The sequence below is a fragment of the Orcinus orca genome, chromosome 8, assembly GCF_937001465.1.
Source record: "Orcinus orca chromosome 8, mOrcOrc1.1, whole genome shotgun sequence".
Classification (NCBI taxonomy): Eukaryota; Metazoa; Chordata; class Mammalia; order Artiodactyla; family Delphinidae; genus Orcinus; species Orcinus orca.
Genome location: NC_064566.1, coordinates 100,999,754 through 101,012,877, shown reverse-complemented (window position 1 = coordinate 101,012,877; position 13,124 = coordinate 100,999,754). Strand labels below are relative to the sequence as shown.

At 39.9% G+C, this 13,124-nt stretch overlaps 1 protein-coding gene across 1 annotated transcript; it reads left to right on the top strand.

Moving 5' to 3' along the window:
* Nucleotides 1-263: 263 nt before the first annotated feature.
* ACRV1 (acrosomal vesicle protein 1) lies at nucleotides 264-6,573 on the top strand. The gene is made up of 4 exons (XM_004280724.2): nucleotides 264-389; nucleotides 2,550-2,885; nucleotides 4,760-4,879; nucleotides 5,641-6,573. The coding sequence occupies exons 1-4, from the start codon at nucleotides 338-340 to the stop codon at nucleotides 5,763-5,765; spliced, it is 633 nt and encodes a 210-aa protein (XP_004280772.1). The 5' UTR covers nucleotides 264-337; the 3' UTR covers nucleotides 5,766-6,573.
* Nucleotides 6,574-13,124: the final 6,551 nt, after the last annotated feature.

Sequence of the window (13,124 nt, the reverse complement as noted above, 5' to 3'; positions counted from 1 at the left end):
AAGAACACTTTAAAAAGAGAGTAGATAGATTTTAAAATTTATTACATAGAGTATATGTTATTTTGGTAATATGAGTTTTTAAGGTAGGGCAGAGAGCCCCAATATACCATGGTGCATGAGCCTTCACACTACAATTTGCCATGGGTTGCCAGAGGTCCAACCTGCCTGATCGGGGACATGAGCACCTCAGAGCACAACACATTGTGAAGAATCATGGATTGTTTCTGAGGTTCTAGAATCCCAGACTCTGTGGCTCAGCACTGGGAGCTTCTGCTCACAGTCTTTTTCACGGCTCTTGGGTGCCCCACACCAGGGTGCCCTCTATCCCAAAATCCAGATGAAGAAATGTCTTCTACTAGTGAGTCTGTATCTGCTTGGATCTGCCAGAGGTAAGTCCTCTTGTCTTGGCTCTGGGTGGACATGTAAGAGGCACCTTTAAAGCATTTCAGCCCTTGAAGAAGGAAGGCCAGTATCTTAGTTACCCAAACCAATCTAACTCAGAATTAGGAGTAGCTGAACAAGTTCAACTCTGAGAGCTACTGAACCGGTGGTGGGTTCCTCCTAGTTATGGCTTCACCATCAGAGACTGGCTTAGCACAGTCTCGTTCCTAATACTTTCAGCCACTTGACATTGTATCTGATGCTCTGTGAAATGAGAAGATTGGTCTAGGGGTTCTGCAGAGGTCCAGTGAAGGTTTGCCCCCGTGAACTGAGTGTAGGGGATCCTTGTGTAGTTAATGTAGGAGGAGAGACATGAGGAGATGGGAGTGTGGTATGCCTGGAAAGTCATCCGAGAACACAGCATGGCTCTGGGCCAGAGACCTTACAAGCCACTCTTTCATTGGTCTATCCATCCTGTGGTATTTCCTCTTTCAGGACCCCCATTCAGGGTGGGCTCTGTTCCCTCCTTCCTCCTACAGGACAAGTGAGAGGCCATGAGCTCTGAGCTGTCTATTAAATGACAAAGTGTTTTCTGTAACGTCAGTTCTCAGAGATTTTGTCTTTTGCTTTCCTAGACTTTCAAAAGTTGACTGAGAAACGTAGCTACATAGCTACCAGATGGTAGTATGTCCTAGCCACTTTGTGAGGCAGTGAGTCATAAACTATAAGCATGACAAAGAAATTAGTGTGTTTTTCAAGCCTCCCTTCCGTATCAGAAATTTCTTTATTAAAACTTCTGTTAACTTTTGAAGGATCAGTCAAGAAGATGATATTTCTGTAACAACTTTTTAAAATTAAAAATTCCTTAAAGCCTTAGTAAATCTTACCTTTCCTTTATCAACATATTCTAATGCTAGCCTTTTGAAAGTTATTGATTGTAAGGTCTTCAAATCACTCAGAATACATACATACATACACACACACACACAAATATATATATTTGCAGGATTCTTACAGAGCTAGAGTATTTTGGGGACTTAGGCCTCAAAGATCCTGTAATTCAGCTTTTGGCTAGGATTAATAATTTAGTCATTATAGTCTACTCACCGCCCTTCTCTAGGTTACTCAGTCTAAATCAGTTACTCAGTCAAAGAGTAATAATTTTTAAAAAAAGTAATAATCAAATTGTCTGCTTGGTGCTACACTTAATTAAATGAAAGTTGTACTTAAGGATATTTGTCTGACAGCCACTAATAAGATGGATTAAATGTAGAAGAGAGTGGTCAGAACAGAATGACCAGCTAAGAGTTTTGTAATTCCAAATGCAAGGTCAGGAGGAGGGAAAACTAAAATTAGCTGAGCACTTGAGCAACGGACTAGGCACTTCACAGTTTATCTTATTGAATACTCATGACAACTCCGTAAAGTAGGTGTAAATGATATGTCACAAGGAATCTCAATTCAGGGATACAGAAGCAAAGATTGTTTTTATCTTAATAATTAACAGCAACTTGGCTTTGTGTCCCCAACTCACATGGATTGGGTTTGAGTGTGTGAAAGAACATGAACTTGCCAAGTAAAGGTGTCTTAGTGCCTTCTGGTAATTTTTGTGGGTTCATTAGATATTTGTCATCTCTAGCTTAAAATTTATCTTGTCCAAAGTTTAAAATCTTCCACCCTCAGTTTCAGCTAGAATTACTCAGCTACTGAAACAATTTGCTTTCTCTCCCCCTTGTATCTCCATGCTTACCTTTCACCCACAGAGGAACTGGAGGGAGGCTAGTGGTGGACTTCTGATTACATGAATGATGGGACATTGATTTCCTGATGTTGGCTCTGTCAGGGAGGCACAGTGCTTTTGGTGCTGGGTGAGGAGGCCCCCATGTGCCCACTCAGGGTACACAGATCCACACAAATGTTGTGGATCTTAAAATTCTTCCCTTCAATCACAGAGGTGGTCTCTGTGTTTCCTTAACACCCCTGTCCTTCATGGTCTCCCAGGTAATTGGTTGACTGCATCCAACATCTGCAGTATCTTCAGTGCTTGACCTAGGCCCCCAGAAACCTAGGAACCCCACAACATTAGCCTTGCTCCATAGGAAAGAACTCTTTATCCAGATGTCCTCTCTCACCTTTACCATCTCTCTTCTGTTATTTCTCCATCCCAGGAGCATCAGGTCAATCTGATGAGCTTCCTGGCTCTCTGGATCATCAAGCTTCAGTTCAGCAACCTTCAGGTGACTACTTTTCACTTGAAAACCCTTCAGATGGTGAGGCTTTATATGAGACTTCTTCAGGCCAGAACACTTTGAGTGAGCATGGTTCAAGTGAGCACACTGCGGTTGAACACGCTTCAAGTGAGCATGCTGCAGGTGGGCATGCTGCAGGTGAACACGCTTCCAGTGAACAACCTTCTGGTGAACAGCCTTCGGGTGAAAAGACTTCTGGTGAACGGCCTGCAGGTGAACAGCCTTCAGGCATCCCACCTTCAAGCACAATTTCAGGTGAGCCACATTTGGATGGGTGCCCATCCTTGACTTCAGGTGGGAAGTAGGTAACACATACAGAAAACCAATTTTAAGGAGTTTAGAAGAAAGAATAGTTCATACACTTCACAAACAGCTCTCCCAAAGAGAGCTGTTTACATTTTACATCTCTTTACATTTCTTTACAATAATCCCAGGTGGCAAGATCCAGGTTTTGTGGGGCCCTTTGGAGGTTAAACTGTTCAGAGGGCCCTCTTTAAGAAAAACAAAACAAATATAAAAGTACCAGCAGTCTCTCCAACTTCACTCTGTGTAAGAAATTGTGAATACAGATGCCCACAGCTCCCCTGGAAGGGGCTCATGGAAGAAAACTTTGGTGAGCTTCATGCTAAATCTGCCTCTTAACAAACTATGTCAAAATGCTTTGCAAACCCTCTAAAGAGATGTCTAGCAGTGGAGCTGGTAGATCTTGGTCTTCATGTTTGAACACGGTGTCAATGGAAATAATAAACAATCAATAATAATAATAGAAAAGAGTTTTATTTGAGCCAAAGTGAGGACTATAGCCCAGAAGCCAGCTTCCCAGATTACTCTGAGAAACTGATCTGGAGGAGCAGAGCTTTCAGCACAGTTCTATATCTTGTCAGAACAAAGAACATTAAACAAGTCAGGGATACATTTCTTCAAGGTTAAAAACAAACAAACAAACAAAAAGACCAGCACATACATGTACAGTATGGCCTTGGCACCTGGGAAGGGAGTTTTATCATCAATGGAGTACTGGAACTGGCATCCCATGAAGAGGGGTATTTAATCTTTATTTTTAACGTGGACATTTTTTACTTCTGGTTAATGTGACCTTTTCTTTAATAATTAAAGCAGTTGTTCAATAGGCCACAAAGAGGCTGTTTTAGTTAGCATAAAATTCAAGTTAACTAATGTATAAGCCAGAATAACTTCTCCATACCTCACTCAATATGTGAACATTTCTTTCATCAATGGAAAGTAAAGCATGCTGACACTTTTGTCTGTTAGATCCAGAAATAAGTTCCCAGGACAACTGCAATTCTTTGGCTCTTACTCAAAAGGGGTTCTTCAAGGAAGGAAAGCAAGATCCAAGTTTTAATGTCTCAAGGTATTACCAGACATAGACACTTTATATTTCACCCCATTACATAAGTAGCAGTATTCCAAATTTTCAGATGAGAGAAGTTACATCATCCGGCTAGAAAGTAGCAAACCTTGGATTCAAACTTAAGTCTGACTCCAAAGCCCATATTTTTTCCACTTTATGCTTCCTTAATTAGGGAATTGGCAGTGGAGGTAGAGAGGCAATATGGAATCGCTTCAAAGAGACTGTGCTTTGTGACAAACTGACCTGACTGAAGGTCACTTTGAGAATAGAGAATTGATGTAATGTTTGCAACATTACAGCATTCTAACACAGCTTATTAATCAGTCAGATTTCACTGCAAGTGTTTGTGCCTTGTGATAAGTGAGAGTATGATGGGGAGTAGGAAAGGGAGCCAGTCACATGAGGAGTTCTATTGCTCCTATTGAGTTAGACACGGCAGAAGGGCATCTAATGATAATTGTCCGGGAAGCCACTGGGTGATGAATTAGAATAAAAGTCAGTACTAGAGAGATAAATGTGGGATTCATCAGTAATGAAAATCATAAATGAAGCAATAAGAATGAAGGCATTTCCTTTGGCACAGAAGAGAAAATATGCTCTTTCAGACACAGAGCCCTCACATCCCTAACAAGAACCAGGAAATGAAATGTGTTGTATCCACCTACTTGTTGCCCATCATCCCTCCCCAGATGAGTGACTCAAGGCTATACAACCTGGATCCTAAGGTTATTTCATCAGGCTGATCTTAAATTTTCAGGCCCAGTATTAAATTGCCACACATGCTCTTATATGAATGACCAAGGAATATGTCTTCAAGGAGAGGGAGTCTGTTCCACTCAGAATTCCCAGCAGTGCATGTTAAAGAAGATCTTTGAAGGTATGTGGGGACTTCATGAGCCAGTCTTTGCCAGAGAACACATCAACCAGCTTGAGTACTGATGGGGAGGAGATAGGGTGGCAGGGGCCGAGGAGGGAACAAGCTGTGATTCCCCAGAAACTTGGAGATCCAGGAGAACCTTATCCTTTCAAGAATCAAGAGCAGAATTCCAGCTATTGAGGGAGAGGCCCTTCCCAGCAGGCTTACGATGTCTTAAAAAGAGGCAGGGAGATTGGCTGTCTCTTCCTATTAAAGAAATGTGTGGGTTTCCCCTTGAGACATTGACAGTAAGCTCAGGAATGTGTCTATCTTGTTCATGGCTATATATTCCTAGCACTTAGCACAATGTCCAGCCCATGGTAGGCATTTAGTAAAATTGAATACATGAGTTAAGTAATAAACAGTTGTCCACCAGTCTGTGTTCACAGGTTGGCAGACCTGTATATGTGTCTTCCTACACCTCTCTACCCTTACACTCAGTCCTCATCCTCAAAATAAGGAAGGGATCTTGGTTACTTCCATCCCATGAACTTCCCTTGACTGCCTGACTTCCCTTGTGGTTTGTCTGGTCCCTCACTAGAAAGAGTGGGCAACTGATCAGGGGAAGGGCCCAGAAGAAGCAGATGGAAGGGAGGAAGGAAAGAATATACAAGTTGGAGGACTTGGTCGTGCCTACATAGGGACACTGGGAACCATGGATGAAAGCTAAGATTGGAGGAGGAAGCTTTCTGCTCATTACAGTCTGCCTCTGCTTCTTTCAGGTGGAAAACTTCAATTCATTGTCCAGGGCTGTGAAAGCATGTGCCCATCCATGAACCAATTATCCCGTGGAACCAGGATGCAAGTTATATGCTGTCAGAATCAATCTTTCTGCAACAAGGTCTAGAAGCCTGTGCCCTTGCTTCCTGCTCTGAGTCAGGCAGCAAAAGTCCTCCATCACCCTACTGGACTCAATTTATATTTAGTTTCTTCCCCAGTAAAAAACTAATCACATCTTCCTCTGCCTGACTATCAGACAGGAAGCTCAAATATCTTTCCTCTCCTATCCATGCCCTGTTACACATTCTTCTCTGACTTCCAACTTCCCTATCCCCTTACCCCATCTCTCAACATTCTTTTCTTTTTCAATAAATTCCACATGATTAAAGAATATAGACTCCAGACAGAGTCTTTTGCCATCAACCAGGGGCAGGGTCACTCTGAGCTTCCTTCTGCTCCACACAATAAAGTAGATCCATTTTATTTCTATATATTTCCTTTTTTTTTGAATTTTATTTTATTTATTTTTTTATACAGCAGGTTCTTATTAGTCATCCATTTTATACACATCAGTGTATATAGGTCAATCCCAATCTCTAATTCATCACACACCACCACCCTGCCTCTTTCCCCCTTTGGTGTCCATGTTTGTTCTCTACATCTGTGTCTCAATTTCTGCCCTGCAAACTGGTTCATCTGTACCATTTTTTAGGTTCCACATATATGCGTTAATATAAGCTATTTGTTCTATTTCTGACTTACTCACTCTGTATGACAGTCTCTAGATCCAGCCACATCTCAACAAATGACCCAATTTCGTTCCTTTTTATGGCTGAGTAATATTGCATTGTATATATACACCACATCTTCTTTATCCATTGATCTGTCAATGAGTATTTAGGTTGCTTCCATGAACTGGCTATTGTAAACAGTGTTGCAATGAACATTGGGGTGCATGTGTCTTTTTGAATTATGGTTTTCTCTGTGTATATGCCCAGTAGTGGGACTGCTGGATCATATGGTAATTCTATTTTTACTTTTTAAGGAACCTCCATACTGTTCTCCATAGTGGCTGTATCAATTTACATTCCCACCAACAGTGCAAGAGGGTTCCCTTTTCTCCACACCCTCTCCAGCATTTGCTGTTTGTAGATTTTCTGATGATGCCCATTCTAACAGGTGTGAGGTGATACCTCATTGTAGTTTTGATTTGCATTTCTCTAATAATTAGTGACGTTGAGCAGCTTTTCATGTGCTTCTTGGTCATCTGTAAGTCTTCTTTGGAGAAATGTCTATTTATTCTTCTGCCCACTTTTGGATTGGGTTGCTTGTTTTTTTAATATTGAGCTGCATGAGCTGTTTATATATTTTGGAGATGAATCCTTTGTCCATTGATTCATTTGCAAATATTTTCTCCCATTCTGATGGTTGTCTTTTCATCTTGTTTATGGTTTCCTTTGCTGTGCAAAAGCTTTGAAGTTTCATTAGGTCCCATTTGTTTATTTTTGTTTTTATTTCCATTACTCTAGAAGGTGGATCAAAAAAGATCTTGCTGAGACTTGTCAAAGAGTGTTCTTCCTATGTTTTCCTCTAAGAGTTTTATAGTGTCCGGTCTTACATTTAGGTCTCTAATCCATTTTGAGTTTATTTTTGTGTATGGTGTTATGGAGAGTTCTAATTTCATTCTTTTACATGTAGCTGTCCAGTTATCCCAGCACCACTTATTGAAGAGACTGTTTTCTCCATTGTATATCCTTGCCTCCTTTGTCATAGATTAGTTGACTATAGGTGCGTGGGTTTATCTCTGGGCTTTCTAACTTCTTCCATTGATCTATGTTTCTGTTTTTGTGCCAGTACCATATTGTCTTGATTACTGTAACTTTGTAGTATAGTCTGAAGTCAGGGAGTCTGATTCCTCCAGCTCCATTTTTTTCCCTCAAGACTGCATTGGCTATTTGGGGTGTTTTGTGTCTCCATACAAATTTTAAGATTTTTTGTTCTAGTTCCGTAACAAATGCCATTGGTAATTTGATAGGGATTGCATTGAATCTGTAAATTGCTTTGGTTAGTATAGTCATTTTCACAATATTGATTCTTCCAATCCAAGAACATGGTATATCTCTCCATCTGTTGGTATCCTCTTTAATTTCTTTCATCAGTGTCTTATAGTTTTCTGCATACCGGTCTTTTTTCTCCTTAGGTAGGTTTATTCCTAGGTATTTTATTCTTTTTGTTGCAATGGTAAATGGGAGTGTTTCCTTAATTTCTCTTTCAGAATTTACAGCATTAGTGTATAGGAATGCAAGAGATTTCTGTGCATTAATTTTGTATCCTGCAACTTTACCAAATTCATTGATTAGCTCTAGTAGTTTTCTGGTGGCATCTTTAGATTTCTCTATGTATAGTATCATGTCATCTGCAAACAGTGACAGTTTTACTTCTTTTCCAATTTGTATTCCTTTCATTACTTTTTCTTCTCTGATTGCTGTGGCTAGGACTTCCAAAACTATGTTGGATAATAGTGGCGAGAGTGGACATCCTTGTCTTTTTCCTGATCTTAGAGGAAATACTTTCAGTTTTTCACCATTCAGAATGATGTTTGCTTTGGGTTTGTCACATATGGCCTTTATTATGTTGAGGTAGGTTCCCTCTATGCCCACTTTCTGGAGAGTTTTTATCATAAATGGGTGTTGAATTTTGTCAAAAGCTTTCTCTGCATCTATTGAGATGATCATATGGTTTTTCTCCTTCAATTTGTTAATATGGTGTATCACATTGATTGATTTGTGTATATTGAAGAATCCTTGCAACCCTGGGATAAATCCCACTTGATCATGGTGTATAATCCTTTTAATGTGTTGTTGGATTCTGTTTGCTAGTATTTTGTTGAGGATTTTTGCATCTATATTCATCAGTGATATTGGTTTGTAATTAAATTTTTTTGTAGTATCTTTGTCTGGTTTTGGTATCAGGGTGATGGTGGCCTCGTAGAATGAGTTTGGGAGTGTTCCTTCCTCCACAATTTTTTGGAGGAGTTTGAGAAGGATGGGTGTTAGCTCTTCTCTAAATATTTGATAGAATTCACCTGTGAAGACATCTGGACCAGGATTTTTTTTTGTTGGAAGATTTTTTTTTTCGGTACGCGGCCTCTCACTGTTGTGGCCTCTCCCATTGCGGAGCACAGGCTCCGGACACACAGGCTCAGTGGTCATGGCTCACAGGCCTAGCCGTTCCACGGCATGTGGGCTCTTCCTGGACCGGGGCACGAACCCGTGTCCCCTGCATTGGCAGGCAGACTCTCAACCACTGCGCCACCAGTGAAGCCCTTGTTGGAAGATTTTTAATCACAGTTTCAATTTCATTACTTGAGATTGGTCTGTTCATATTTTCTATTTCTTCCTGGTTCAGTCTTGGAAAGTTATACCTTTCTAAGAATTTGTCCATTTCTTCCAGGTTGTCCATTTTATTGGCATAGAGTTGCTTATAGTAGTCTCTGAGGATGCTTTGTATTTCTGCGATGTCTGTTGTAACTTCTCCTTTTTCATTTTTAATTTTATTGATTTGAGACCTCTCCCTCTTTTTTTTTTCCCCCCTCTTTTTCTTGATGAGTCTGGCTAACGGTTATCAATTTTGTTTATCTTCTCAAAGAACCAGCTTTTAGTTTTATTGATCTTTGCTATTGTTTTCTTTGTTTCTATTTCTTTTATTTCTGCTCTGATCTTTATGATTTCTTTCCTTTTGCTAACTTTGGGTTTTGTTTGTTCTTCTTTCTCTTATTCCTTTAGGTGTAACGTTAGATTGTTTATATGAGATTTTTCTTGTTTCTTGAGGTAGGCTTGTATAAGTATAAACTTCCCTCTTAGAACTGCTTTTGCTGCATTTCATAGGTTTTGAATCATCGTGTTTTCATTGTCATTTGTCTCTAGGTATTTTTTGATTTCCTCTTTGACTTCTTCAGTAATCTCTTGGAAATTTAGTAACGTATTTTTTAGCCCCCATGTGTTTGTGTTTTTTACGTTTTTTTCCCTGTAATTGATTTCTAATCTCATAGCACTGTGGTCAGAAAAGATGCTTGATATTGGGGCTTCCCTGGTGGTGCAGTGGTTGAGACTCCGCCTGCCAATGCAGGGGACACGGGTTCGTGCCCTGGTCTGGGAAGATCCCACATGCTGAGGAGAGGCTAGCCCGTGAGCCATGGCCACTGACCCTGCGCGTCCTGAGCCTGTGCTCCGCATTGGGAGAGGCCACAACAGTGAGAGGTCCTCGTACCGCAAGGAAAAAAAAAAAAGATGCTTGATATTATTTCAATCTTCTTAAATTTACTGAGGCTTGATTTGTGACCCAAGATGTGATCTATTCTGGAGAATGTTCCATGCACACTTGAGAAGAAAGTGTAATCTGCTGTTTTTGGAGGGAATGTCCTATAAATATCAATTAAAACTATCTGGTCTATTGTGTCATTTAAAGCTTGTGTTTCCTTATTAATTTCCATTTTGGATGATCTGTTCATTGGTGTAAGTGAGGTGTAAAAGTCCCCCACTATTACTGTGTTACTGTCAATTTCCTCTTTTACAGCTGTTAGTATTGCCTTATGTATTGAGGTGTTCCTATGTTGGGTGCATATATATTTATAATTGTTATATCTTCTTGGATTGATTCCTTGATCATTATGTAGTGTCCTTCCTTGTCTCTTGTAACATTCTTTATTTTAAAGTCTAGTTTATCTGATATGGGTATTGCTACTCCAGCTTTCTTTTGATTTCCATTTGCATGGAATATCTTTTTCCATCCCCTCACTTTCAGTCTGTATGTGTCCCTAGGTCTGAAGTGGGTCTCTTGTAGACAGCATATATATGGGTCTTGTTTTCGTATCCATTCAGCGAGCCTGTGTCTTTTGGTTGGAGCAATTAGTCCTTTCACGTTTAAGGTAATTATTGATATGTATGTTCCTATTATTATTTTCTTAATTGTTTTGGGTTTGTTTGTGTAGGTTCTTTTCTTCTCTTGTGTTTCCCACTTAGAGAAGTTCCATTAGCATTTGTTGTAGAGTTGATTTCGTAGTGCTGAATTCTCTTAGCTTTTGCTTGTCTGCAAAGTTTTTGATATCTCCATTAAATCTGAATGAGATCCTTGCTGGGTAGTGTAATCTTGGTTGTAGATTCTTCCCTTTCATCACTTTAAGTATATCATGCCACTCCCTTCTGGCTTGTCGAGTTTCTGCTGAGAAATCAGCTGTTAACCTTATGGGAGTTCCCTTGTATGTTTTTTGTCATTTTTCCCTTGCTGCTTTCAATAATTTTTCTTTGTCTTTAATTTTTGCCAATTTGATTACTATGTGTCTCGGCGTGTTTCTTCTTGGTTTTATCCTGTATGGGATTCTCTGTGCTTCCTGGACTTGGGTGGTTATTTCCTTTCCCATGTTAGAAAAGTTTGCGACTATAATCTCTTCAAATATTTTCTCGTGTCCTTTCTCTCTTTCTTCTCCTTCTGGGACCCCAAAATGCGAATGTTGTTGTGTTTCATGTTGTCCCAGGGGTCTCTTAGGCTGTCTTCCTTTCTTTTGTTTTTTCTTTATTCTGTTCTGCAGCAGTGAATTCCACTATTCAGTCTTCCAGGTTACTTATCCGTTCTTCTGCCTCAGTTGTTCTGCTATTGGTTCCTTCTAGTGTAGTTTTCATTTCAGTTATTGTATTGTTCATCTCTGTTTGTTTGTTCTTTAATTCTTGTAGGTCTTTGTTTGACATTTCTTGCATCTTCTCAATGTATGCCTCCATTCTTTTTCTGAGGTCCTGGATCATCTTCACTATCATGATTCTGAATTCTTTTTCTGGAAGGTTGCCTATCTCCACTTCATTTAGTTGTTTTTCTGGGGTTTTAACATGTTCCTTCATCTGGTACATAGCCCTCTGCCTTTTCATCTTGTCTATCTTTTTGTGAATGTGGTTTTTGTTACACAGGCTACAGGATTGTAGCTCTTGCTTCTGCTTCTGCCCTCTGGTGGATGAGGCTATCAAGTGGATGCATTTTTAAACAATTCCATATTCCTCAAAGTTAAGGGGTTCCCCAGGACAGGGACCATGAAGAGGAATGCAAAGTAGGTGTTAACCTTTTAGGAGCTTAAAACAGTATTGCAGATCCTTCTCTCTGACCCCAACCTTTCCATCCCTGTAGATACCATACCCACTTCTACTTATCACGGTGTTCAGAACTCACCCCTTCTTTGGCTCTTGAGAGTTTTCAGTGAAACTTCCACTCTTAACATAATTATAACAATAAAATGACTCCTTTTAATTTATTTGCTACATAAACAGAGTAGGTCATAATTATCTTAATTAAGTCTTTTTCTCACACACAGTTTTATTGGTTCATCTCAGCATAGAGGGGCAGGTGGAAATAGTATAATAATCCCTCTTACTTTGTATTAGTGCTATGTTCTTCAAAGTGTTTTCAGATCTTATCCTCAGAAAAGAGCCCAGAAAGGTAGTCAGGAAAGATAATATCATCCTTAATTTATAAGTAAGAAAGTCTGACATAGAAATGTTTTATTTATTCATACTCCATGTTGTTCCAAACTTGCGATGTTTACAGAACAACAGTGAGCAAGGGCCAGATTTCAAAACCAAATCCAGGGGCTTCCCTGGTGGCACAGTGGTTAAGAATCTGCCTGCCAATGCAGGGGACATGGGTTTAAGCCCTTCTCTGGGAAGATCCCACATGCCGCAGAGCAACTGAGCCAGTGCACCACAACTACTGAGGCTGTGCTCAAGAGCCCGTGAGCCACAACTACTGAGCCTGTGTGCCACAACTACTGAAGCCCACACGCCTATACCCTGTACTCCACCAAAAGAAGTCACTGCAACGAGAAGCCTGCACACCACAGCGAAGAGTAGTCCTCACTCACTGCAACCAGAGGAAAGCCCGTAAGCAGCAACGAAGACCCAACGCAGCCAAAAATAAGATAAATAAAATAAAATAAAAGCTATTTAAAAAAATCTGCTAAGTCTTTTAGATACAGAAAAATATTTCTGGTAATAGTTCTCTTCCTGATACATACCCCCTTTCTAAATTCTTTTCGGCAGTTGAGGAGGTAGAAAACTTTTCCTGAGTCTGCTTGATTGTGAATGCCTTTAGCGCAAAATAATTCACAAGACAAAGTGGCACATTTCTGCTCCCTTTTAACTTTTAAAAAGTAAAACATTTAAACTAGATTCCTTACTTCCCTAACATCTTTTATCTTTAAACAGTGCTAAAATTCTGTCGTTAACATTCCTTCCCAATGTCACATATGAAGAATAAAATACCCATGAAAGACATAGTCCTTCTCTAGATGGTGTCTGAGATGTTAAGGGAGAGTGATGTTATTTATGGGGATAACCTTGACCAGACTGTAATTCATAAAAAATGAATCATTCTCAAACTGTGGTATCTTAAATATTGTTTGTAACAAGTTACCTATAACACATCCCTATGACTGATTACAACACAA

Excerpts from the sequence above, each read along its gene's own strand:
- ACRV1 (XM_004280724.2), top strand. The coding sequence starts at position 338 with ATGAAGAAATGTCTTCTACTAGTGAGTCTGTATCTGCTTGGATCTGCC. Across the intron at positions 2,886-4,759 it reads ACCTTCAAGCACAATTTCAG|GCCCAGTATTAAATTGCCAC; the intron begins GTGAGCCACATT and ends TTAAATTTTCAG. Across the intron at positions 4,880-5,640 it reads GTTAAAGAAGATCTTTGAAG|GTGGAAAACTTCAATTCATT; the intron begins GTATGTGGGGAC and ends TGCTTCTTTCAG.